This window comes from Girardinichthys multiradiatus, chromosome 24, assembly GCF_021462225.1.
Source record: "Girardinichthys multiradiatus isolate DD_20200921_A chromosome 24, DD_fGirMul_XY1, whole genome shotgun sequence".
Classification (NCBI taxonomy): domain Eukaryota; kingdom Metazoa; phylum Chordata; class Actinopteri; order Cyprinodontiformes; family Goodeidae; genus Girardinichthys; species Girardinichthys multiradiatus.
In genome coordinates, this window is record NC_061816.1 from 3416799 (window position 1) to 3443558 (window position 26760).

The following is a 26760-nucleotide window of genomic DNA, read 5'->3' on the forward strand; positions in this document are numbered from 1 at the left end:
ACATTGTCAGGATAAAGTTGTTCATAATACATGTAATGTGTTTCAATAATGTCTGCAGATGTTAAAGAAGAGGCTCAAAAAGAACAGAGTCCTGATTTGAACCAGCAGGAGCTGCAGCTCCATGTAAAGGAGGAAAGTGAAAGAATCTGGGCCAGGCAGGATGGAGAACTACTGAATGTGAAGAAGGAGACTGATGATACCAGGTTTCCATCAACTGTTGTTCATATAAAGTGTGAAGAGTTTGAGGAGAAACCTCTACTCCCTCAGAGTCATCAACAGCAAAAAGAAGATAGAGATCTCCCAAGCAGCAGTTCTGGTGACCAGATTAAAGCAGAAATTAAAGTAGAGGACTGTGGAACCGCAGAATCCAGCAGGAACCCAGATCTAAATACTCATGGAGGCACTTCCAACTATTCAGAGACTGAAGACAGTGAAGATGATGAAGAGGATGATGATGTGAAGCATCGTGAATCTGAGCTTAAACACTTATCAGACTCTGAAACTGAAGACAGTGAGGATGATTGGAAGGAGAGCAGGACTCCAGGGTCAGGCAGAAACACTGTCAACAAATCTTTGAGCTGCTCTGAGTGTGGGGGAAAATTTGCTACCAGACGCTCTCTTCAGAGTCACATGACATGTCATCCAAGATTAACGTCTTCAGATTGTTCTGGTAATGAGACGTGTTTCAGAGAAAAGAAAAACATAGATTCGTATATAATGGATTCACTGACAAAAGTCCAGACGAGTAGTAAAAATTTTAACTGTGGTGAGTGTGGGGAAACTTTTAACAGGAAACAAAAACTAAACATACACATGGAAATCCACACAGCAAACAAACCCTTTGGATGTGATGTTTGTGGGAAAAGATTTAACCAAAAAACAACTTTAAAGCACCATATAAAAACTCACACATGGGAGAAATCCTTTGGTTGTGATGCATGTGGAAAGAGATTTAACCAAAAGTCATATTTAAACAAACACAGGAGAATCCACACAGAAGACAAACCCTTTAGTTGTGATGTTTGTGGAAAAAGATTTGACCAAACCTCTGATTTAAACAAACACATGAGAATCCACATTGGAGACAAACCTTTTGGTTGTGATGCATGTGGAAAGAGATTTAAACAAAAATCAAATTTAAACAAACACATGAAAATCCACACAGAAGACAAACCCTTTAGTTGTGATGTTTGTGGAAATAGATTTGCCTACATGTCACTTTTAAATGGACACATGAGAATTCACACAGAAGACAAACCCTTTAGTTGTGATGTTTGTGGAAAAAGATTTGCCTGGAAGTCAGTTTTAAACAGACACATGAGAATCCACACAGGAGACAAACCCATTGGTTGTGATGCATGTGGAAAAAGATTTGCCTGGAAGTCAGATTTAAACATACACATGCAAATCCACACAGGAGACAAACCCTTTGGTTGTGATGCATGTGGAAAAAGATTTGCCTGGAAGTCAGATTTAAGCATACACATGCAAATCCACACAGGAGACAAACCCTTTGGTTGTGATGCATGTGGAAAGAGATTTAAACAAAAGTCAAATTTAAACAGACACATGAAAATCCACACAGAAGACAAACCCTTTAGTTGTGATATTTGCGGAAAGAGATTTGCCTACATGTCACTTTTAAACGGACACATGAGAATTCACACAGAAGACAAACCCTTTAGTTGTGATGTTTGTGGAAAAAGATTTGCCTGGAAGTCAGTTTTAAACAGACACATGAGAAGCCACACAGGAGACAAACCCTTTGGTTGTGATGCATGTGGAAAGAGATATTACCAAAAGTCACATTTGAACAGCCACATGAGAATCCACACAAGAGACAAACCCTTTGGTTGTGATGCATGTGGAAAAAGATTTGCCTGGAAGTCAAATTTAGACATACACATGCAAATCCACACAGGAGACAAACCCTTTGGTTGTGATGCATGTGGAAAAAGATTTAACCAAAAGTCATATTTAAACAACCACATGAGAATCCACAAAGAAAATAAACCCTTTGGTTGTGATGTATGTGGAAAAAGATTTGCGTTGAAACCAGTTTTAAGCAGACACATGAATATCCACACAGAAGTCAAACCCTTTGGTTGTGATGCATGTGGAAAAAGATTTGCCTACATGTCACTTTTAAACGGACACATGAGAATTCATACAGGAGACAAACCCTTTAGTTGTGATGTTTGTGGAAAAAATTTTGCCTGGAAGTCAGTTTTAAACAGACACATGAGAATCCACACAGGAGAGAAACCCTTTGGTTGTGATGCATGTGGAAAAAGATTTGCCTGGAAGTCAGTTTTTAACAGACACATGAGAATCCACAAAGGAGAGAAACCCTTTGGTTGTGATGCATGTGGGAAAACATTTTTCTCCAAGTCAAATTTAAACAACCACATGAGAAGCCACACAGGAGTCAAACCTAAAAACTTTACCTTTTATGTCAGGTCTAAACCAACACACTAGAATTTACAGAAGACAAAAATTGATGATGGTCAGAGGGCTCGATAGTGCCGATGTTACAATGTAGCTTACCACTGTCAGTGTGTTAATGTGTGTATGAACAGGTGTGGTTGCTGTTGTTGTATGTGCAAAATGTCTTGGTGGACACACAAATGTCCTCACCAAAACTGGTTTATGATGTCATTGTGTCAATGAGTTTGTTGAGGTCAGTGGCTGCAGCTTAAAAAAACACTCCAATCGATGCATTCAAAGCACGCCCGTACCTTCTGCTTTAATTCCTCTGTCCACTTCTTTATAGTCCTTACCGCAGGCTTACAAGTTCTTTATTTCTGTTGGTTTGTGTGAGCTGAAGCAGATGGTGTTCAGAGTCCTGAAGCTGTTCAGGGCACAGGCCAATAGGCATCCTTTAAAACTGGGTATCAGTGGTCAAGAGTGTTAGCATCTCTGGTTGAGCTCTCTGTATTTAGGAAGTTCATAAGTGAGATTTGTGCTGTAAAATATTGGAGAACAATGATGGGGGAGTCTTGGTGTTGGTTCTTCCACATCTGTAATTTAATGTAATCTGTAATTGGTTTTCTGTAAGGACAGCCTGGAACTGTCTTGCACAAATATTATACCTGACAATGACTGGTGTTTTTTCTTCCTATCTTATCCCCCTGCTTCCCTTCCTCTTTGTCACTGACTCTTCCTTATTTTGTTTTGTTTAACAAGATGATTTTCAAACCTTACTTCCAACAACATCATCTTTGTTTGTGTTTTCTTAATATTACTTTAATTTGTTGACCGATCCAACACAAGTTACAACAAGTCTGAGCAAAACTGTCACTAAAGTCCCTGCAACAATTAATTTGTCGTTCTCGTTTAGACGTTTACTACATTAAGTTCAACTACAGTTCAAGTAGTACAGTTGCTGTTTCTAAACTGTCATCAAAATAAAAGACAGTAATTGTTGGTCCTTCAACTGTATTAATTGAACACCGTATGTTAACAACGATCAGTAAGAAGGTGACCTCTTCTACAGTTAATCTGTGATCAGAATAAATGTTCCTCAGTGAAGAAAATGAGATTTTCTCATCTAGCTGTGGATCCACAGAAGGTCAACTCATGTTTTAATGCAGTGCAGACAACAACCATGAAGTCCAAAACACTGACATAGGTAGGAAGAAGCTGGTCAACAGTCAGAGCTTCAGCACCCTGGACAGCTCTATGACTTCAAAATAACTGATGAGCAGCTGGAAACTCTGCCTCATTTATTGGAGTCTTTGTTAAATCCAGGAATGGTTTGACTTTACCTGAGTCCAAGAAGGTCTCACTGTGAGGATCCAAAACTCTGAAAGCTTCCATGTACAGGTCCTTCTCAAAAAATTAGCATATTGTGATAAAGTTCATTATTTTCCATAATGTAATGATGAAAATTTAACATTCATATATTTTATATTCATTGCACACTAACTGAAATATTTCAGGTCTTTTATTGTCTTAATACGGATGATTTTGGCATACAGCTCATGAAAACCCAAAATTTCTATCTCACAAAATTAGCATATCATTAAAAGGGTCTCTAAACGAGCTATGAACCTAATCATCTGAATCAACGAGTTAACTCTAAACACCTGCAAAAGATTTTTGAGGCCTTTAAAACTCCCAGCCTGGTTCATCACTCAAAACCCCAATCATGGGTAAGACTGCCGACCTGACTGCTGTCCAGAAGGCCACTATTGACACCCTCAAGCAAGAGGGTAAGACACAGAAAGAAATTTCTGAACGAATAGGCTGTCCCCAGAGTGCTGTATCAAGGCACCTCAGTGGGAAGTCTGTGGGAAGGAAAAAGTGTGGCAGAAAACGCTGCACAACGAGAAGAGGTGACCGGACCCTGAGGAAGATTGTGGAGAAGGGCCGATTCCAGACCTTGGGGGACCTGTGGAAGCAGTGGACTGAGTCTGGAGTAGAAACATCCAGAGCCACCGTGTACAGGCGTGTGCAGGAAATGGGCTACAGGTGCCGCATTCCCCAGACCTGGGCTACAGAGAAGCAGCACTGGACTGTTGCTCAGTGGTCCAAAGTACTTTTTTCGGATGAAAGCAAATTCTGCATGTCATTTGGAAATCAAGGTGCCAGAGTCTGGAGGAAGACTTGGCAGAAGGAAATGCCAAAATGCCAGAAGTCCAGTGTCAAGTACCCACAGTCAGTGATGGTCTGGGGTGCCGTGTCAGCTGCTGGTGTTGGTCCACTGTGTTTTATCAAGGGCAGGGTCAATGCAGCTAGCTATCAGGAGATTTTGGAGCATTTCATGCTTCCATCCGCTAAAAAGCTTTATGGAGATGAAGATTTCATTTTTCAGCACGACCTGGCACCTGCTCACAGTGCCAAAACCACTGGTAAATGGTTTACTGACCATGGTATCACTGTGCTCAATTGGCCTGCCAACTCTCCTGACCTGAACCCCATAGAGAATCTGTGGGATATTGTGAAGAGAACGTTGAGAGACTCAAGACCCAACACTCTGGATGAGCTAAAGGCCGCTATCGAAGCATCCTGGGCCTCCATAAGACCTCAGCAGTGCCACAGGCTGATTGCCTCCATGCCACGCCGCATTGAAGCAGTCATTTCTGCAAAAGGATTCCCGACCAAGTATTGAGTGCATAACTGTACATGATTATTTGAAGGTTGACGTTGTTTGTATTAAAAACACTTTTCTTTTATTGGTCGGATGAAATATGCTAATTTTGTGAGATAGGAATTTTGGGTTTTCATGAGCTGTATGCCAAAATCATCCGTATTAAGACAATAAAAGACCTGAAATATTTCAGTTAGTGTGCAATGAATCTAAAATATATGAATGTTAAATTTTCATCATTACATTATGGAAAATAATTAACTTTATCACAATATGCTAATATTTTGAGAAGGACCTGTATTTGTGACTCTCTCTGTTCTCTAACTAACCTGGATCATTCTGACGTTTTCCATTAGATGCCAAATAAGGAACCAACTCTTAAAGTAAATATAATGTATAATTAGCTGCATGAACAACTGATCAGAGTTTTGATGCCACCAGGATCAATATTCATAAAGAGAAATTAACATCTCAAACACGATACGTCACATATAGTCAGTCTCCACATGTCTATGGAACATAAAACGTCTCTTAACATTTGCATTCAACCAAGCAGCTAAAAATAATGATCAGAATCAGAGCTGCTGAGCAGCTTTCTGAGAAGGCAAAGAGGAAACAAACATGGCCGACCACAAACAAGAGCAGCTGAGCGTTTTTTCACTATGATTTATTCACGTTTTATGTCTGACAATATTATTTAACTCACAGTGTTGAACTTGACAGTGTTTTAATTCATGTTATTTATTTCATAAGCAGACTGCCACTAAAAAGACATCCTTTAGTCCCGATCCATACAGAGTTGTTCCTTTTTCACAGCTTTTGTTCACTTATTGTTAAATTCTGACATCTGATCAGAAGAGATGAGATTTCTTATGAATTGCTGGAAGGTTTAAACCGTGACGACCAGAAAGCCAAAGATGCAACAGCAGCTACATTATGCAAGATCAGATGAAGCTGAGCAAAGAAAGTGAAGGTTGTTTTTTAACATATATTATATTTACATAAGTTCTGAAATAGGTTGTCTCAATAAAAACTGCTCCTCTTGGTGGATGTTTAACAGCTGGTCTTCCTTTCCAGGACCCTAAAATTAGGACTTATTTAAAATCAGATAATAAAAAGATATATTTCATAACTAAATACCATCATAAACTTTAAACAATAAAACAGCTTAAGATGAGAGGAAATTATCATGGTTTCTGGGGCCAAGAATAAAAACCAAATATAAATTAAAACTGCAGCAACTAATATGAACTAATATGAACAAACTTAACTAATGTCCTTGATAAAAACTTCAGTCAGTCACCATTTCTTCTTGTTAGACTTTCCAAGATCTCTGGAGAATAATTCAAACATGTGACTTTAATGTTTGGGCCTTTATTAGACTGATCCTGGTAGAGACGGTCAGGATATTTACTTCCTGAAACACGTGTGGACGCCTCAACACACCTTCTACACCTCAGCTGATGGAGAAAAACACTCTTTAACACACGTTAGAACCTAAAGTCAAAGTTTTTACAGATATCAGTTTAGAAGAACTTTTTATTGAGTGTTAATGTTAAGCATTCCTGACACAAAACATCACCAGAGTCAAAGTCTGCCCTGGGATTTGTAGTTCTCAGACTTTAGTTTGGTTTCAGATGAAGATCGTCTGTCCAGGAAGATAAGTATCTCAGACATCGTCTCTCTCCAGCCAGCCATAGACCATGAGTCCAGTTCTGATCCTCAGGTTTGGTTCTGTGTGTCTAAGTTTAACCGTTCATCTCCACATTTACTGATGTTTCACTTTGTGCTCTGCAGAAACCTCAGACTGATCATCTTTGAGACGCTGGAGAACACCATTGGTAAAATGTTTCATCTCCTACATGCATGTTGTCATGATTTGTTTCTGCATTTCTTAGAGACGTTGTCTTTCTTTTAGAGGATAGAGGACCTGTGGAGGAGGAGGAAAGGAGGAAGAGGATGCAGGTGGTGGAGAGGTTTCAGACGGCTCCTTCTGAGGAAATAGCAGCTCTCTGTGGATCCAGGGTGAGACACTTACTGAAGTAAACCTGGAGTAATTCTGTTTGGTTTCTAAGGTGAAGGTTTATCTGAGTGTAAAACTGTTTCTGGTTCTGATTTACTGTAATCAGGTCATCAGTTCGTCCCAGAACCTCAATCTAAAAATGAACCTTTTTGGAAGATCTTGGTCAGACTGGAATCTTTGTGAGCAAACAGATGTACAGTTCTAGTGGTTCTGGATGGAAACATGTCAAACCACCAAACTAACTGATGGTTCTGTCTTCTCCACAGACCTCATTGCTTCAGTCCAAACTAGATCAGGTCTTTGATCTGATTGTTCGTCCTCCTCCGTCTCCATCTGGACAATCGTCTCGTCGTTGGACGCCGATCTATGAGGTGAACTTTCCTGAACTCTGTGTGTATTAGAGACTCAACAGGATGACCTGGATCATTATGAATGGTCCAAGCATCAGTTGGAGATAGATCTGGACTGCAGGCGTGTTTCTCAACAATAAACCAGAACAGGAACCCAAAGAGACCCAGAAAATGGTTCCTCTGTCTTCCTGACCATCAGATATGTGTCTCCTTCTGATAACTTTAAAAGTCAGATGTTAATCTGCTGACAGAAGAACCTGGAGGAACAAAGTTATCTTCATGTTTTGAGCTTTTCTTCCATTTATTTATTGCAACAATTCCTGCTGGAAGACAGCCTCCACTACCCACTGCAGTGGGACTGGTTTCTGCTGATCCAGGTTCTGATGTAGGCAGGACTTGAATTAATAGAACCTGAACAACAAACGTGACATCATTTTATAAAGTTGGTCCAGTGGACCCAATCAGAACCTAGACTTTGGTGAGGTAGATCCAACCCTGACTCTGTGATGGACTGGTGACCTGTCCAGTGTGTCCTTAGCCTGTAGTCCATTAATGACTGCTGGGACAGACACCCCCTCCTCCTTTCTTGGGACTAAAGGTCAAATGAGTATTTGCAGGAGACTGAGACTGGCTGAGTCCATCACTGTTTTAACCTTTTAGACATATTTGATGTTCTGTAAAATAACAGTCAGAAAACTGGTAGCAAATACTGTTTTATTCTCCAATATTTACATTTCCATCATCTGCAGTTCAGCCACAGATAGTCTGGAATGATTCTTCTTTTAGGAACAGTCTCATCAGAAGTCATATTGTGAACTGATCTGGCTCATTAAAACATAGCAGATACTAACAGTGAGGAACTGAACAACCACCTGGGCAGTTAAAACAGCAGCTCCACTCACGTCATCATTTTTCATCACAAATCAGTTCCAGAAACCCTGAGCTTCACAGCCCACAGATCCTGAGGAGGCAGCCTGTTTATCTGGGACTAAAGTACAAAACTGTTCAGATCAGATGAAGAAAAACTACATTAGTGACACAAACAAGAAACGTGACAGAAAAGATTGGAGATAGAAATGTTAAAACTTCTTCTGATGGTGATATTAAGAGCCAGGATCAAACATTTACTGGAAGAGATGTAAAGAACCAGTAAAGAACCAGTAAAGAACCAACTCCAGCAGCAGTCTTGGTATAGCACTGGAAGCACATTGGAGGAAAAACCATAAATGAAGCTTTGACTGGAAACAGAACCAAACCTTTGGATCCTGGAATAATCCCAGCTTCCATCTTTAAAGGACTGGAAGAGGATGAAGTTTACAAGGAATCTTTTCCAAGAGTTTCAGAAAGAAACCGACTGAATGTGAAAATGTTTCTGAGTGAAAGAGACAGACATGTAGAGACTGAACTATCTGTTCAACAGTGAGAATGTTTCTCTGACAGGAGGAGACTCTTTAGACTCAACACAGAAACACTGAGGAACCAGAACCAGAATCCAGGATAAAGAGGTTCAGTGAATGTGGTGTTGAAGGTGTGGAGGTGGATCAGTGAGTCAGAGGAGACTCTGTAGAAGGACAGAATACCAGCAGGACAGTCCACATACACTGCTACTCTGTTAGAGATGGAGGAGGAGGAGGAGGAGGAGGAGATAAATGTTTCTCTTTTATTGTGCCAGACAGAGTAACCACCATCAGAGCAGCTCAGACTCCAAACAAACAGTCATCACTGTCTCCTTTCCTCCTGATTCTTCAACAATTGGACCGTATCATGGTGAGGTCCAGAACCACTGGGGTTCTCCATGTCTCAGAGAAGCAGACAAGGTTAAAATCTCTGATGTTCTGCTGTAACTTTACTCTGGACACAGATGATCCAGTTTGATGTCCAGAAACTGGGGAACCAGCAACCATCATCTACTGGGAACTGGATCATGGTGTGTTTGTTCACTGGGTCTGGTTTTGACTCCTGCAGGTTCTCCTGTCTTTGCTTCGTCACCATTTGTGTCCTCCTGCTTTGTTCTTTGAAGTGAGGTGTATCTCTGGAGGCCATCTTGAGTCTACAGACTTTCCAGGAATTGGTGAGTAGATGGTTCTATAAGGTCCAAAAGAGTCAATGTTCTGTAAGTAGTCAGAACTAAAGTGTTTGATTACAAAAGTGAACTTAAAGAGACGTTCCATAAAACCAGAGTCGGGTCAGAGGGACCAGGACAGCGTTTGATCTTGGTCCCACATGATTCTAAATAAGACAATGAAACAGATGATGAACTAACTGCTGTCTGTTCCAGCTGAGAAACTAACGACCCTTGAACTCTGGACTTTGAGGGCACCTCTGTAAAATGATCCCACTTCAGTCCTCAGTGTGTTGCAGACTGGATGAGCTGGCTCGGTTTAGCCGTGTTGCATACGCACGCCTAGGCAATGTTAAGACCTCTACATTGGTAAAACAAAACAGCAGCTACAAAAAAAAAAAATGGTCTGAAATGTTCACATTAGGCAGGAGATCTGAAAGAAGTCAGGAAAACAAACGCTGAACAGAGGAGGTCACTTTGTAACATGTCCCCAAAATAACTTGCATATCATCTCGTGCTAGCTGTGACAACTGATCAAATTTTTTGATTAAAACATAAATGAGGGATAATTATTCTAATTAATCGTTTCTGTTGAGTCAACATTGCTAGCCTAAATATGCTGCTGAAGGTCGTCATGTCCTGGAAGACTGAGCACGGTTGGAAGTAACTGACTTCCTCCTCTGTTTAGTGTTGGATTTTCATGTTAGAGACCTTCTTTTATTTCTCTCTCAAACCATCTGTCTTCAAGCAAGCTTCCTTGTCTTCTCAGATGTAAATGAGCTGCTGAGTCTGCCCTTCTGTGTTGGTCATCCATTCATGTAGCTGCTATTTAGTTTTTACCAACGTAGAGGTCCGAACATTCCTCGCTGCATTGGACTGTGTTTGGGCGTTTTATCCTTCCGATGAACCAGTCTCAGAACGAGACTGTTGTTGGGTTTAAAATGCATCAATTATTATGCTTGAAAAATATTCTTCTCAGATACTCCAGCCACATATGGAGTGACGATGTTCTTCCACCTCTTCTTTACTCAACTCAGTGGACTGAGTTGAGTGTTTTCCTGGATGCCGTAACATGGGCCCAGTTAGTGTAACCACAGGTTTCAAGTGCTTTCTTGATGTGAAGACCTGTTGAGCTCAATTCTGCAGAGTTCTGATGACCAACAGTCATCAGGACAACATCGTCATTGTGGCTGGAGTATCTGAGAAGAATATTTTTCAAGCATAATAATTGATGCATTTTAAACCCAACAACAGTCTCGTTCTGAGACTGGATTTTGTAGAAACCAGTGGTGGAAACCACTCTAGATTGTATATATATATATATATTTTATATTTCTATCAATTATGTCGCCATTCATTAGCCATAAAATTGCTATCTAGTTGTTTATTGGCTAGGAGCTTTAAGATAAATCATACATCTTTTTTACCTGAACAATGATTATCTCTCAGCCGGAGATAAAGGAGATGTCTGCGACGATGGTACAACTGCTGGTGTTCCTCAAAAATTAAAAATAAAACCATCAGTAGTTCGGGCTCCATTTTACTTTAATAAGTCCTCCTTGCAGCTGCGGTTGCTAGGCGACAGCTGTTACGCTGAGGTGAGGGGAGGAACAGCTGGTAAAGGCTAGACCGTCCCAATTCACAGCAGCTCACTTCCGGCCTCCGTGGTTTTAGCGGTCGACGAAGGATCCAGCCCCTGAATTGGGACACAACCTCGATTTGCACATGGTGAAAATATGGAGCAAAAACAAAATAATTCACCAGTAAAAACACCTGAACTTTATTTACTAAAGTCGTGTTTTATAATATTTTCATTGAAAGTAAAGAAATGAGTTGTTGCAGCCACCTTCTTACCTCACAGCAACATTATTTCTGGACATGAATCCTCCTGTTAGCTCTCTGCAGATGTTGGACGATGTTCATCATGAAGCACACAGATTCATCTCAGGATGTAAACCTCTTACCTACCTTTGGACTTTGTTCTGTCTGATTAACTTGCCTTCATTGTTCTCACACAGACTGTTGCACTGGAATATTTTCATTTCCAGATCAGTTCTTGGCTTAATAACTGTGTCTCCAGCTTCCTGTCAGTCATTGAAACAGAGCAGCTGCAGCCTCTGATCACAGACTTGTATTAGATTTACTGTTCCTTCAGTAGGGTTAGGGTTAGGGATACTAAAGGTTGGAAAAACTCATTTTCTAACAAACTACAACAGGAGCTGGAGCTGTGCAGCTTAATGTAACTGAAGGATTTGAAACACATTTTAAGGACATTAGAAAAATCACTGAATGTATTTTCTTGTTTTTAATGTTTTATTTATATCTTTGTTTTTATTTGAATTGATTTTATTATAATAATAATAATTATTATTATTTGATATGTTTGTTTAAAACACATTTCTTGAAAATGAGACTCAGTGTCACAATTAGATTTATCTATATGAATAAAACTGGAATAAAAAATATGAATAAAAATAAATAATCTAAAACCAAAAGTAAAAACAATGTTTGTCATAAGACTTCAATAATTTAATAAAGACAACATCTGTTCAAATATTCTACATCTACTAAAATATTTTACAATGAAGCCGATCAAGAACATTTATTGAAATGAAATTCAAATGTCCACAACTGAACCACTGGTCCACAATCTGCTTCATGTTCCTCTGGATGTTCAGTTTAAAGTTCTTGTAATCAGCAAGTGGAACAACTGAGCTTTTAGAGCTCTGAGAAATCAGCCATGTTTCAACACAGTTACCATGACAACTCAGACTCTGCTCAGGTAGGAACTTCCCCTCTGGGGACAGCTGTCCCTGAATGGGAAAAGACACGTAGCTTTTGGAGCAGGACACCACATGGACCTTCGTCTTTGTCTGTTTGTTGTTCTACAGAATGTGAGCTAATGCTTCCTGGTTCCTCCACAGAGTGGACCAGCAGAACTCAGAGGTTCCCAGTGGTCCATCTGCCCAGCAGCATCAAACACAGCTGGACTCCATATTTATGGTCTGTACATGTACAACAACTACTTCTCCATCGGTTCTGTTCACAGTCATCTCCATGCTGCACTTTGTAGACCAGAGGACTGTCAGTCTGTCCAACATGGACCTGATGTTTGGCTCCATGATCTCAGTCTAATGTGTCCTTCATATATTGTTCTGTTCCAGCTGCTGGAGGACAACATTGTTACTTTTGTGACGAACGAGCTGAAGAAGATCCAGAAGGTTCTGAGTCTAGATGACCCAGAAGGCTTAGTGAGTCAGTGGGGGGATGAGGAGGTGTTGGAAGGTGAGGATAAAGAGAAGAGGAGGAGCAACAGAAAGGCTGCTGAAGATAAATACAGACCTCATTTTAAATATAGTGAGGATAATACTGCATTCTGATGAGCTTTCATAACATTGTTAAACAATATAATTCATACCATTGAGAAGGGAACAATAAAATGTATAGTGATTGTTTTGAGCTCCCTGCTACATATAAAATCAATCGTGGTGAATATTACATTTAGATCTGATGGATGAAACTGTGACAACGCCACTGTTTTCTGTGGTAAGCAATGGTTCTGTTGTTGTTCATATGGATTAACTTTAACAACATACACTGTATTGCCAAAAGTATTAGTCTTCTACATTTACATAAACTTTGATAACATCCTAGTCTTAAACTACGATATAAAGGTCCAATTTGTTGATTTGTTGATAAATGATACAAAGATGCAGAATAGATCAAACACTCCTCTGACTGAAACCAAGCCTAAACAGAGCAAACAATATGAATTTATGTAAGAATTACATGCAGACCAGGTAAATTAAACATTTACAGGAGGTTTCTGACAAGTTGTAATTTTATGCCAAACATTGTGATGATTAGACAACATTGTGAGAAAATCTCCAAACTGGCACAATTTCAAATGCCAAGTAAATTAGATCCAACAAGCCTTAAATATGGTTCATTCAACAGAACCTGGTGATGAGTTTGGTTCCGTCATAACTTGAAAGGTGCATCTTAATAAATTACAACAGCATTGAGAGCGTAAGAAAAACATATATTTCAAGCTTTTTTTTTTCTTCATTTTGATGAAAACCATAAACGTCAGGACCTTCTTATTTTTGTCGCAAACTGTGCAGAGAAAATAAGGATGTGACCAAGTTCTATTTCATCCCTACTGACCACCAGAGGCGGTGCTTCAAGAACCGAATGATCATTCTTGCGCATGCGCAGGTCGAGAAATTAATTACAACATGGTCACATGTGACCTACCGGTGGCTCACGTGAGTCTATATAGTCACATGACACCGGAAGCCCAGTCCCTTCCTTCTTGCGCGTTAAATGAATGCAGGTGTTGACTTGTGTTTGTTTGATCGTTTCTTGTCGGAGTTGCGGATAATTCTGCCCTCCAGAGGCTGCGAAAGCTGCCTTTTCTTCCAGGGTTTCTGGTAAGTTTGTTCGGCTCGCCGGTAGCGTTTTCTGCTAATGTTGAGTCAGTTTAGTTTCGGCCGTAGTAAACAACAGCGAGAGGTAATCTCGTTGTTGTTTACTACTGTTTGTCCGATCAGCCGGTAGCTCGGCAGTGGTTTTGTTGCTCATTGGCTCTCCAGTTGCGTTTTCGGTTGTGGGTGTTTTCCACTCTGTCCCAGAGATTCATTCTTCAGTTCAGTTCCTGAACGGGGTCGGCCTGGACCCCTCCCGGCGTACTCACCGGTTCCGACGGCTTCGGGTTGTTGTTATCTCCACCTTTATGACGAAGCGTTTGTCGTGACTGCTGCCCGTCTCTGAAATGAGCACCGCCGCTTCTCGTTCAGCACCATTACAGGGTTCTTGCCATGTTTAGTCAGAATTGGTTCCTGCTGGCGAGCAGTCTGACGAGAGAGAAGACAGGTAATGATAGCTCTGAATATTAAACCTTAACGCCGTCCAAATGTCATCGTCTGAAGCTTACCTCGGTAGATTCAGCGGAAACACCAGCTGCTCTGGTGGCAGCAGTAGATGTTGCTGCAGGCTTTACTTCCTCTGCAGTGGTTGATGCTACCACTTCTTTCAATTCCACAGCTGGTTCAGCACTTTTCACTTCCACCCCAGTAGGTAGGCCCATGTCCTGCAGTGCCTAAACTCACCCGAAACATTCACTTTGATTGAGATAAAAACAGCAATATTTGTCTCCTAAGTCAAGCTTTTGGCTCGTCTTTCTGAAAGACTGCCTAGTATGAACTATCAAGGTAAATAACACATTTAGGATGGTCCTTTATATGCTCTGCTCACCTTGACAGCTACGTGCAGCTTGGCAGTACGCTTGGATAGCCCAGAAGCCTCAAATGTCTTTCCGTCCTGCTCCACAGCCATAGTAAATACTGGAACATGATGTGGACCAGTTTGGGATATCAGTTTATACTGAAGACCTGGCTTCAGCTGATTCAGCCTCATTAGGGCTGAATCAGCCCTAATGAGGCTCAGCCTTCTCTTCTGCAGCTTTTGGGACAAAACAAGAAAGGATTTAGCTATTTTACTGCCAGAACATCAGTGCACCTTTAAAAGTATACTGGTCCTTCTCAAAATATTAGCATATTGTGATAAAGTTCATTATTTTCCATAATGTCATGATGAAAATTTAACATTCATATATTTTAGATTCCTTGCACACTAACTGAAATATTTCAGGTCTTTTATTGTCTTAATACGGATGATTTTGGCATACAGCTCATGAAAACCCAAAATTCCTATCTCACAAAATTAGCATATCATTAAAAGGGTCTCTAAACGAGCTATGAACCTAATCATCTGAATCAACGAGTTAACTCTAAACACCTGCAAAAGATTCCTGGGGCCTTTAAAACTCCCAGCCTGGTTCATTATTCAAAACCCCAATCATGGGTAAGACTGCCGACCTGACTGCTGTCCAGAAGGCCACTATTGACACCCTCAAGCAAGAGGGTAAGACACAGAAAGAAATTTCTGAACGAATAGGCTGTTCCCAGAGTGCTGTATCAAGGCACCTCAGTGGGAAGTCTGTGGGAAGGAAAAAGTGTGGCAGAAAACGCTGCACAACGAGAAGAGGTGACCGGACCCTGAGGAAGATTGTGGAGAAGGGCCGATTCCAGACCTTGGGGGACCTGCGGAAGCAGTGGACTGAGTCTGGAGTAGAAACATCCAGAGCCACTGTGCACAGGTGTGTGCAGGAAATGGGCTACAGGTGCTGCATTCCCCAGACCTGGGCTACAGAGAAGCAGCACTGGAATGTTGCTCAGTGGTCCAAAGTACTTTTTTCGGATGAAAGCAAATTCTGCATGTCATTCGGAAATCAAGGTGCCAGAGTCTGGAGGACGACTGGGGAGAAGGAAATGCCAAAATGCCAGAAGTCCAGTGTCAAGTACCCACAGTCAGTGATGGTCTGGGGTGCCGTGTCAGCTGCTGGTGTTGGTCCACTGTGTTTTATCAAGGCCAGGGTCAATGCAGCTAGCTATCAGGAGATTTTGGAGCACTTCATGCTTCCATCTGCTGAAAAGCTTTATGGAGATGAAGATTTCATTTTTCAGCACGACCTGGCACCTGCTCACAGTGCCAAAACCACTGGTAAATGGTTTACTGACCATGGTATCACTGTGCTCAATTGGCCTGCCAACTCTCCTGACCTGAACCCCATAGAGAATCTGTGGGATATTGTGAAGAGAACGTTGAGAGACTCAAGACCCAACACTCTGGATGAGCTAAAGGCCGCTATCGAAGCATCCTGGGCCTCCATAAGACCTCAGCAGTGCCACAGGCTGATTGCCTCCATGCCACGCCGCATTGAAGCAGTCATTTCTGCCAAAGGATTCCCGACCAAGTATTGAGTGCATAACTGTACATGATTATTTGAAGGTTGACGTTTTTTGTATTAAAAACACTTTTCTTTTATTGGTCGGATGAAATATGCTAATTTTGTGAGATAGGAATTTTGGGTTTTCATGAGCTGTATGCCAAAATCATCCATATTAAGACAATAAAAGACCTGAAATATTTCAGTTAGTGTGCAATGAATCTAAAATATATGAATGTTAAATTTTCATCATGACATTATGGAAAATAATGAACTTTATCACAATATGCTAATATTTTGAGAAGGACCTGTATAAATAGTGAATCTAGTCGGTGGGCCAGCCCAAAAACTGAGCTGGCCCGGGGAGCAAAACCCCACCGCCAGCTCCAGAACATCATCGGCGGGACCCCTGGCCCTGGGAGGGCCTGGGTAACGCCGACCAGGATGAGCACACCGAACTGGGCGCAAACCCTGGGCCCCACCATGGTCCCCTTGGGCCCTAGTCGGTCTCAGTCTAGGAGCCATGCTTGTGGACCCCAAGAAGGGGACCGGAGGGACCCCGGAACGAGTCCCTAGCCGCCCCAGCAGCAACTGGCCGGCGTGTTCTTGAGGCCTGGGCTGTACGCTCCGAGGCCTCCAGCGCGGCGGAACCGAAGAGTTCCCCCGGAACCACAAGGAGAGCCCTCAGCGTTCCTTAAGGCATTAGTCCTCAACGCCTCATTGGGAGGAACAATGAGGGAGGCAATGGCAGACTTGACAGGGGGCGTGCCGCCCAACCTGAACCCGGGTGCCTTGTGCATAGCAGCCAGGACTCTGCCATCCGCTGTCAGGCTGGAAAAGGCCCTTGTGTCCATCCAGCAAGCATGCAGCTCCTGGACGTGCTCTGCTGAGGGAGGAACAACAAAGGCATCAGGGCGCCTAAAGAAGGCACCGTGATGGAGCTAGATGGAGCAGGCGGGGTCAGGGGAACGTGCAGCTGCAAACGGCGCAGAGCCGTTTTAATATCTGCAGACACCTAAACTAAACTGACTCAACATTAGCAGAAAACGCTACCGGCGAGCCGAACAAACTTACCAGAAACCCTGGAAGAAAAGGCAGCTTTCGCAGCCTCTGGAGGGCAGAATTATCCGCAACTCCGACAAGAAACGATCAAACAAACACAAGTCAACACCTGCATTTATCAACCTGCGCGCAAGAAGGAAGAAGGGACTGGGCTTCCGGTGTCATGTGACTATATAGACTCACGTGAGCCACCGGTAGGTCACATGTGACCATGTTGTAATTAATTTCTCGACCTGCGCATGCGCAAGAATGATCATTCAGTGTTTGAAGCACCGCCTCTGGCGGTCAGTAGGGATGAAATAGAACTTGGTCACATCCTTATTTTCTCTGCACAGTTTGCGACAAAAATAAGAAGGTCCTGACGTTTAATTTTGACCATTATGACTTACAGCAAATTAAAACCCCAAAGTCAGTTTCCTAGAGTGTGAACATTTTATATAATATTTAAAAAGGGATTTTATGTTCAGAAATTGTCAAATACCCGTGGGAAGGGGAGACTCTAACAAAAAACGCCTTCTGCCAAACCTTTGTATCTGGATGTCAAAGACTCTTTTCAGTTGAGAATAATTAAATCTAGTTTTTGTCTATTTGTTTTTATTTTGAGCTGAGCAGAAGTGTTTTTTTTTTTTTTTTTTTGGTGGTTTTTTTTCACAAACAGAAATGTCCCTTTAATCAAGCAGTGGCCCTCCTGAGGCAAAGTTCAGCGTCGTCCAACATGATAAACGGTGTTGTAACAAATTCAACACACACAAATGTGTATTGCTGACATTATATTTTGAGTTTTCATGAGCAATAAGCCCTAATCATCAAAATGAAGAAAAAAAAAAGCTTGAAATATATGTTTTTCTTACGCTCTCAATGCTGTTGTAATTTATTAAGATGCACCTTTCAAGTTATGACGGAACCAAACCCATCACCAGGTTCTGTCGTGATGAATGAACCATATTTAAGGCTTGTTGGATCTAATTTACTTGGCATTTGAAATTGTGCCAGTTTGGAGATTTTCTCACAATGTTGTCTAATCATCACAATGTTTGGCATAAAATTACAACTTGTCAGAAACCTCCTGTAAATGTTTAATTTACCTGGTCTGCATGTAATTCTTACATAAATTCATATTGTTTGCTCTGTTTAGGCTTGGTTTCAGTCAGAGGAGTTTTTGATCTATTCTGCATCTTTGTATCATTTATCAACAAATCAACAAATTGGACCTTTATACCATAGTTTAAGACTAGGATGTTATCAAAGTTTATGTAAATGTAGAAGACTAATACTTTTGGCAATACAGTGTATGTTGTTAAAGTTAATCCATATGAACAACAGAACTGCCAATAATCCATATAAATATGCAGGGAAAACACCTTTCAATGTTAGTTTTATTTTAAGCTAATCAGGGTAACTGTCAGTGCAAGAAAAGTGGTACATAAATAATTTTTATTATATTATTTTACACTTCATATCAAATAAATTTGTATAATTATCTTGTTTTGTCTTTTTGCCTATAAGTATTATATGAGCAAAGCAGCACATCTATGTCAAAATTCAGTTTAGGTACAGTACCTTGCCAAAGTATTCATCTTCCCTTGAACCTCTAGTTTGTTACAGTACAACAACTGAAATGTATTTTACTGGGATTTTATCTGATAGACTAACACATAGTAATGAATTACTGAGCAGGTTATGTAAAGCTTTGCAAAGTGTGGCAAGTTTTGGTATTCAGCAATTTACCTCTTCCTCCTCAGGGTTAAAGGGTTTCTGAGGCAGTGTGTAGACCCCCCAAAACCCCAACCCTACTAAGATTCAACATGTAAGTTGTTTCTTCCAATAAATCTTAGACTGGCTTCTTTTTATTTAATGAATGGTATAGTGTTTTATCCTATGACTTTTCAGTTAGATCAAACAGTTGATGTATGCACCTTAAAACATTCATTTTTATGTAATTATCAGTCTTCACATGAAGTCATGAGTCTTGAGCACTGTTTGTTTTTACAGATTCAGTCTACAGAGCGCTGAAGAGACATCATTCAAAGACGTCTCTGTCCTGTGCAGCTATAAGCCGAGATTCCCCGTGATGCAAAGTGAAGAAGGATTCTGGTTTCAGTCCCTTCAGTTCCAGGGCCTCTCTGAGAAGGTCAGAAGTTTACAAGTTTATATTTAGAACCTTTTTACATGTTTCAGAACTTAATAACAGCTCAGATAGATTTAACATCTTAATGCCTGATTCTATACCCAATTATATTAGAAATATGTTTTAGCCATCAATCAGTGGCTAAAATATTAGGTTAATATGAATATTGCACTAACACTTAGTGGGATTTTAGGTATAATGCCAATCAAAAACAGTGATAAGTGATAAAATAAATGTTCCAGTTTCAACTTGGTAGATTGTATTATTGATGCTGTAGTTCCTCAAGCAGGGCTTTGAAATTGAGTTACAAAGTCTTTTAACTAACCATTGCCTTTTAGTGTTTAAAATGCAGCTAAATACTGTAAATGTATTTTTACTGCACAGTCCTAGACACTGCTACCCATCTGTAAAAAGAAAATAGCCTATTAGTACATATGATTAGGTAATTATTTGAACTTCCTTATTGGCATCCTTTTTGCCATTTCCTTCCCTTTCTGCAGCTTTCATATATAAACCCTGCCCACTGCGGAAATATCAGTCATAAAATCATGATGATTAGATTATTGTATTTAAAATTGATGTAAAGGACTGAGGAATCGGGACAAGCCTGGAATTTCTATATAAAATAGTAGGAAGTCGGTTTAAGTTTCTGTGCTGCTGGAGCCTGTTTAACCTCCATCAATTAATCTTTGAGAGCAGCAGGCAATGCTATTTTCAGAAGAATAGCCACTAATATTAACATAAATTGGGTGTAGGGAAGAAATACCAACCAAATCCAATGACAGGGTTTGTTGTTGCCTCAGTTAGCTGCTATTTTAAACCAGCAATGGTACAACTCTGAAGGCTGTAGTATGAAGCAGGAGGGCTTACATTAGGTTTAACTGAGTCACAAAGCTTACTGAGGATTATGATCATGTAATGTGGAGGATTTCAGATAAACACGGGCAGATGTAAAAGCACTGCTGCTTGAACCATTGCTTACCACAGAAAACAGTGGCGTTGTCACAGTTTCATCCATCAGATCTAAATGTAATATTCACCACGATTGATTTTATATGTAGCAGGGAGCTCAAAACAATCACTATACATTTTATTGTTCCCTTCTCAATGGTATGAATTATATTGTTTAACAATGTTATGAAAGCTCATCAGAATGCAGTATTATCCTCACTATATTTAAAATGAGGTCTGTATTTATCTTCAGCAGCCTTTCTGCTGCTCCTCCTCTTCTCTTCATCCTCACCTTCCAACACCTCCTCATCCCCCCACTGACTCTCTAAGCCTTCTGGGTAATCTGGACTCAGAACCTTCTGGATCTTCTTCAGCTCGTTCTTCACAAAAGTAACAATGTTGTCCTCCAGCAGCTGGAACAGAACAATATATGAAGGACACATCAGACTGAGATCATGGAGCCAAACATCAGGTCCATGTTGGACAGACTGACAGTCCTCTGGTCTACAAAGTGCAGCATGGAGATGACTGTGAACAGAACCGATGGAGAAGTAGTTGTTGTACATGTACAGACCATAAATATGGGGTCCAGCTGTGTTTGATGATGCTGGGCAGACGGACCACTGGGAACCTCTGAGTTCTGCTGGTCCACTCTGTGGAGGAACCAGGAAGCATTAGCTCACATTCTGTAGAACAACAAACAGACAAAGACAAAGGTCCATGTGGTGTCCTGCTCCAAAAGCTACGTGTCTTTTCCCATTCAGGGACAGCTGTCCCCAGAGGGGAAGTTCCTACCTGAGCAGAGTCTGAGTTGTCATGGTAACTGTGTTGAAACATGGCTGATTTCTCAGAGCTCTAAATGCTCAGTTGTTCCACTTGCTGATTACAAGAACTTTAAACTGAACATCCAGAGGAACATGAAGCAGATTGTGGACCAGTGGTTCAGTTGTGGACATTTGAATTTCATTTCAATAAATGTTCTTGATCGGCTTCATTGTAAAATATTTTAGTAGATGTAGAATATTTGAACAGATGTTGTCTTTATTAAATTATTGAAGTCTTATGACAAACATTGTTTTTACTTTTGGTTTTAGATTATTTATTTTTATTCATATTTTTTATTCCACTTTTATTCATATAGATAAATCTAATTGTGACACTGAGTCTCATTTTCAAGAAATGTGTTTTAAACAAACATATCAAATAATAATTATTATTATTATTATGATAAAATCACTTCAAATAAAAACAAAGATATAAATAAAACATTAAAAACAGGAAAATACATTCAGTGATTTTTCTAATGTCCTTAAAATGTGTTTCAAATCCTTCAGTTACATTAAGCTGCACAGCTCCAACTGCTGTTGTAGTTTGTTAGAAAATGAGTTTTTCCAACCTTTAGCATCCCTAACCCTAACCCTACTGAAGGAACAGTAAATCTAATACAAGTCTGTGATCAGAGGCTGCAGCTGCTCTGTTTCAATGACTGACAGGAAGCTGGAGACACAGTTATTAAGCCAAGAACTGATCTGGAAATGAAAATATTCCAGTGCAACAGTCTGTGTGAGAACAATGAAGGCAAGTTAATCAGACAGAACAAAGTCCAAAGGTAGATAAGAGGTTTACATCCTGAGATGAATCTGTGTGCTTCATGATGAACATCATCCAACATCTGCAGAGAGCTAACAGGAGGATTCATGTCCAGAAATAATGTTGCTGTGAGGTAAGAAAGTGGCTGCAACAACTCATTTATTTACTTTAAATGAAAATATTATAGAACTCGACTTTAGTAAATAAAGTTCAGGTATTTCTACAGGTGAATTATTTTATTTTTGCTCCATATTTTCACCAGCAGTAAAAAACCTGCCTTAAACATTTGTGCATTTCTAATTATTTACAGTCTAACACTTAAACCTACGAGTTAAATATGATCAGATAAAAAGGGTTGGTTGTTAATTTGGTCATTTATCTTGTATTATCTGCCCTCCTTTAGTTCTTCACTTTAAAAGTCGTCTGATTCAACATATGAATTAAAACTGAGGGAGAAAAACATCAGAAGCACAAATTCAGGAACAAAACAATCCACTAGAGTCTGAACTGGGAACACACTTATTTTGTCATTGATTATTTCTTTAAAATGGTCAACCTGAATTATGTCTTCAGCTGGAATCAGCCTGACCCCTGCTGGACCAACAGGTGAACTACAGACACTTAGAAACACCTCCAACAATGTTTACCCTGAACTCACTGGAGACTGAATTTGTGGAAAAGCTTCCAGCAAAAACAAACTGTTTCATAAATAGGAATAAAAATGTGTAATCAAAACATTTTAAAATGAATCAGTTCAGTTTCATACAGTTAAAACATTTAGACAGAGCTCACCTCTTTGCTGCTGAAGGTTGATCTGATTTCAAATGAATACCAAGAAACTTTGACCTGTCGCTCTTTAAGGACACACAGCTGGGTTCTGGTTCTGGTTTGAGGTTCTGTTGGATCCTGAAGGAAAAACACTGAATTCAAACTTAGTCTAATAATGTATTTAAAGTTAAACCCTGAAGCTCAGAACTCTAAAGTGTCTCACAGTGGCTCTTGTTTGAAGAGGATCCAAATATTCCTGGTTTCACTGTAAAGCGTATATTAATGATGGATTAATAATTAGCTCTGATGATCATTAATAAGGGATGATGTTTTGGTTTGGTAGCAGGAACTGAACAATAATCAGAAAGTTTTTCTGTAGAACAGTGTTTGATGTGTTCTGATCTTCTATCCTGACAAACTTTCTTCCTTTGGATCAGAGTCAGAACTGCTGATGGAGAAACAAGTTCATTTATCTTCTTGTCGTTTGTTTTACTTGTTCTAGTCTTAAACTGATGATGGAACCCCTTTAGAGCAGCAGCTTTATTCTCAGCTCATCATTTCTGAGCTTCTGGAAAGCTTTTTATGGTCATACAGGCCATGGTGGTGCATTCAAGGACCTTTCATGAATCAAGTAATCCACACTAAATGTCCTCTAAAACATTGATCTTGTTCTCATCATCAGACTTCATCACAGCAGCACGTAGATGATATTGTATTGTTGATGACATTTAGTGGCTGCTGAAGGAGACTGTGGAGCAGTTTGCTGATAATAAGACTGATGATCATTTTGAATGAACACAAATGTACTTTAGAAGCTGTTGATTTCACTGATGTTTGCAGATAACAGTGAGAGATCATGTTTTCCATCAGATTTAGTTTGGATTATTTAGTTGACATCTAATCCTTGAATCAGCATCATGACTTGCCTACATGTGCAGTCACCTTAAGCTCTGCAGAAGCACCAACTCTGATGAACTAATGTGACACAAGGTGATACAGAATGATTCAACTGGATGGAAGAACAACTGATTTTAGCTCCAATATCATCTAACAAGATTATTTCATATCATCACAATAAAACAATGGTTTGATTATTTCCATGATTTAGCATCCATCACACACTGCTTCACATGTGAACACAGACATGTGTGAGAAAGAGTTGTTTTCTCATTAATATGTTGGAATGAAGTTGGTTTCAACTAATTAGTTTGAACATTTAGAAACAGCTCACCTGTTTGCAGCTGAACGTTGAGCTGATTTAAATAAAATAGGTTCATCCTTTGACCTGTTGCTCTTTAAGGACATACAGCTGGCTTCAGGTTCTGGTTCTGGTAGTTTCCTGTGAATAAAGATGGTTTGGTGATGTGAGAGCTGAGCTCTGACATGGAGAAGAGTCCTAGACAGTTAGAGATGGTGATCTGACCTCTGAACTTTGCTCTGGTCCTCATGTTCTCCACACAGAGTGGTTTTAGAGGGAGGGACTCTGTCCTCTCTGTCCTCACACTGATCCATGCTGCTCAGTTCACATCAGCTCACACACATGGAGCTGCAGCCAAGAACACACATGATGAAGATAAATTTTCATTCACTGACACACACCTGTAGCTACAAATGAACAGTCTAGGTAGTTGTTGTTCCTCTATTCCAGAAACAAAGATTGTGACACTAAACCATATTTAACATTAATAATAGAAAGAACAGATTGTTGGACGTTTGTTAGAGATGAAAAGATTGTTTCAAGGAATGAAATTATTGCAGTTTGACTGTAAAGTGAAGGAGCTGCAGACTGAAACACTGCATGATGTGAAGATATTGATCAGTCAAACTTCTTCTGCTGCAGCTCCACAAAATGAAGCAGAACAAACTCTGAACATCCGGACCTGCTGGATTTCTCAGTCATCAAACTATACAGATGGATTATATGTTCCATTAAAGCTTCACACCATTTAATAACATGGAACATTTTAACAACGTTGATGTCATCTTATTTTGAAAGGATTGACAGGAAGCAGCTGTTCTGTGACTTTAAAGATGAAAATGAACGTTTGATTTAATGACCTGAAAACGAAGCTGTTAGTTTAGTGAAAAACAAACATCAGCTGCTCATCATGTTGACTGTTTCAGACAATTGTATTGAGTGCATAACTGTACATGATTATTTGAAGGTTAATGTTTTTTGTATTAAAAACACTTTTCTTTTATTGGTCGGATGAAATATGCTAATTTTGTGAGATAGGAATTTTGGGTTTTCATGAGCTGTATGCCAAAATCATCCGTATGAAGACAATAAAAGACCTGAAATATTTCAGTTAGTGTGCAATGAATCTAAAATATATGAACATAAAATTTTCATGACATTATGGAAAATAATGAACTTTATCACAAAATGCTAATATTTTGAGAAGGACTTGTATTCAAGCGCTTCATCAAGTGCACCTGTAAAATGAATCTTTTGCATTTTATCATGGTGCAGCTGGTACTATAACACCATAGAATGATTTTAAAGCACCTGTTTCTCACTAACACTTGCCTACAAAATCTTTTACTCTCAGATTACTTCTCAGCACTGTTCTGCCTACTGGGATGGGTGGCGGTCTGCCTCCCCTTCTTGTTGTCAGTTTTCACTTAAGCTGAAAGTTCTGCCCTGTGCTTTTCAACAGGCCTCAGTATTATGGCTATGTCAGTTAAAGGCTGCTCTTGCTGTTTTTTAATTTATCCTTTGTTTTAATCTGTTTACCAACTGTGTGCACGCAGAGACTGAGAGGTCTCATTTGACACTATAATCTTTCTGCCATTTAGCAAGGCTTCCCATCTTTGGAGAATGTGTATTTTCTTATTTTATATTTTAATTAATAGTTCCTAATCAATAACTAACTGTTTATTATTATCTCACTTTAACTAATTATTATTATTATCTCATTTATTTTCAGAACATAAAATATGTATGTGCATCCACCAGCTAACAGAATTTCTCCCCGGACCCTCAATTCCTCCCAGAAAACAGGCTTCTAGATGAAAAACCTAGTTTTCATCCGGTTTTCCGTTTGAGGTTCTAATCCCGGAGGTAAAAGAAGTTTTAGACTGTTGCTGGTAAAATGCCTAAAAATACAAATCAGAATTCCCTACAGCACAGGTTCGGTGGAGAGTAACTTTATGTTCACAATGCGAAGGTTTCGGGTTGTCTCACTGAGAGGGCTGCATGATCCTGCAGACACACTCACATGCACCAACACACAGTCACTTATAGGCCTCAATCACCTAGACTAGGTTTTCCATATTTTGTGCATCATTTCTTTTTAGAGGTCTTCTTCTTTCTTTTTTTTTTTTTTTTAATGGAGCCGACGCCTTTTGAATCTCCTTCAGAGAAATTTCAACAACCATCGAAACTCAAGACTCCTCTTCCTTTTACTCTTTTTACTGCGGACGCCAGGCCTCTCTGCCTGCGATATTCCTACACCAGGCCCATCTGCCTGCGTTTTACATAGTCTTTACTTTTTACCTCGTGCATTCAATCACACCTTCTGTTCGGGATCACGTTGGTCCGCAGTCCAGAGTTGCACGGCCCATGGAGCGGTTACCTACACAGAATTCACTGTGAAGAATTTTAGGTCTGAATGCTGCATGCATACTTAACCCTCAGTCAGGCACCGGCTCCTCCGAACAGGGACACCTGTGATCCGGCTCGAGAGGACCAAAGAAATGTCAGAGTTAGACACACTGATGAACTCAGAGAAGGTATGCAATGAAGACACAAGCGAGTCAAAGTTATCTTGGCTGGCCAGGGAGAAACAGTCCATTCTCTCAGAGGAGATGCCCTGTGTCACAGACTTTTATTAAAGAAAGAAAAAACACTCGTTACAGCATTGTGGGTGTGGCTACACACAGTTTCACAAACACAAGTCCTACTGAATAAAACTGGTTGTGTCCAGATACTGATACACCCC

General features: G+C 40.1%; 2 protein-coding genes across 4 annotated transcripts in view; both read left to right on the top strand.

The window, feature by feature from the left end:
- Positions 1–3203, top strand: part of LOC124861422 (zinc finger protein 271-like) — a 31557-nt gene extending 28354 nt beyond the window's left edge. For all 3 annotated transcript variants that reach the window (XM_047355185.1, XM_047355184.1, XM_047355183.1), the window contains one exon: positions 59–3203. In XM_047355185.1, the coding sequence (XP_047211141.1) occupies positions 59–2478 (2420 nt within the window). In that variant the 3' untranslated portion in view covers positions 2479–3203. The remainder of the gene's footprint in view (positions 1–58) is intronic.
- An 8161-nt stretch (positions 3204–11364) lies between these two features.
- The window catches only part of LOC124861406 (NACHT, LRR and PYD domains-containing protein 4-like), a 328592-nt gene continuing 313196 nt past the window's right edge, over positions 11365–26760 (top strand). Inside the window, exon 1 of the mRNA XM_047355143.1 lies at positions 11365–12530. Within this exon, the coding sequence (XP_047211099.1) occupies positions 12528–12530 (3 nt within the window). The 5' untranslated portion in view covers positions 11365–12527. The remainder of the gene's footprint in view (positions 12531–26760) is intronic.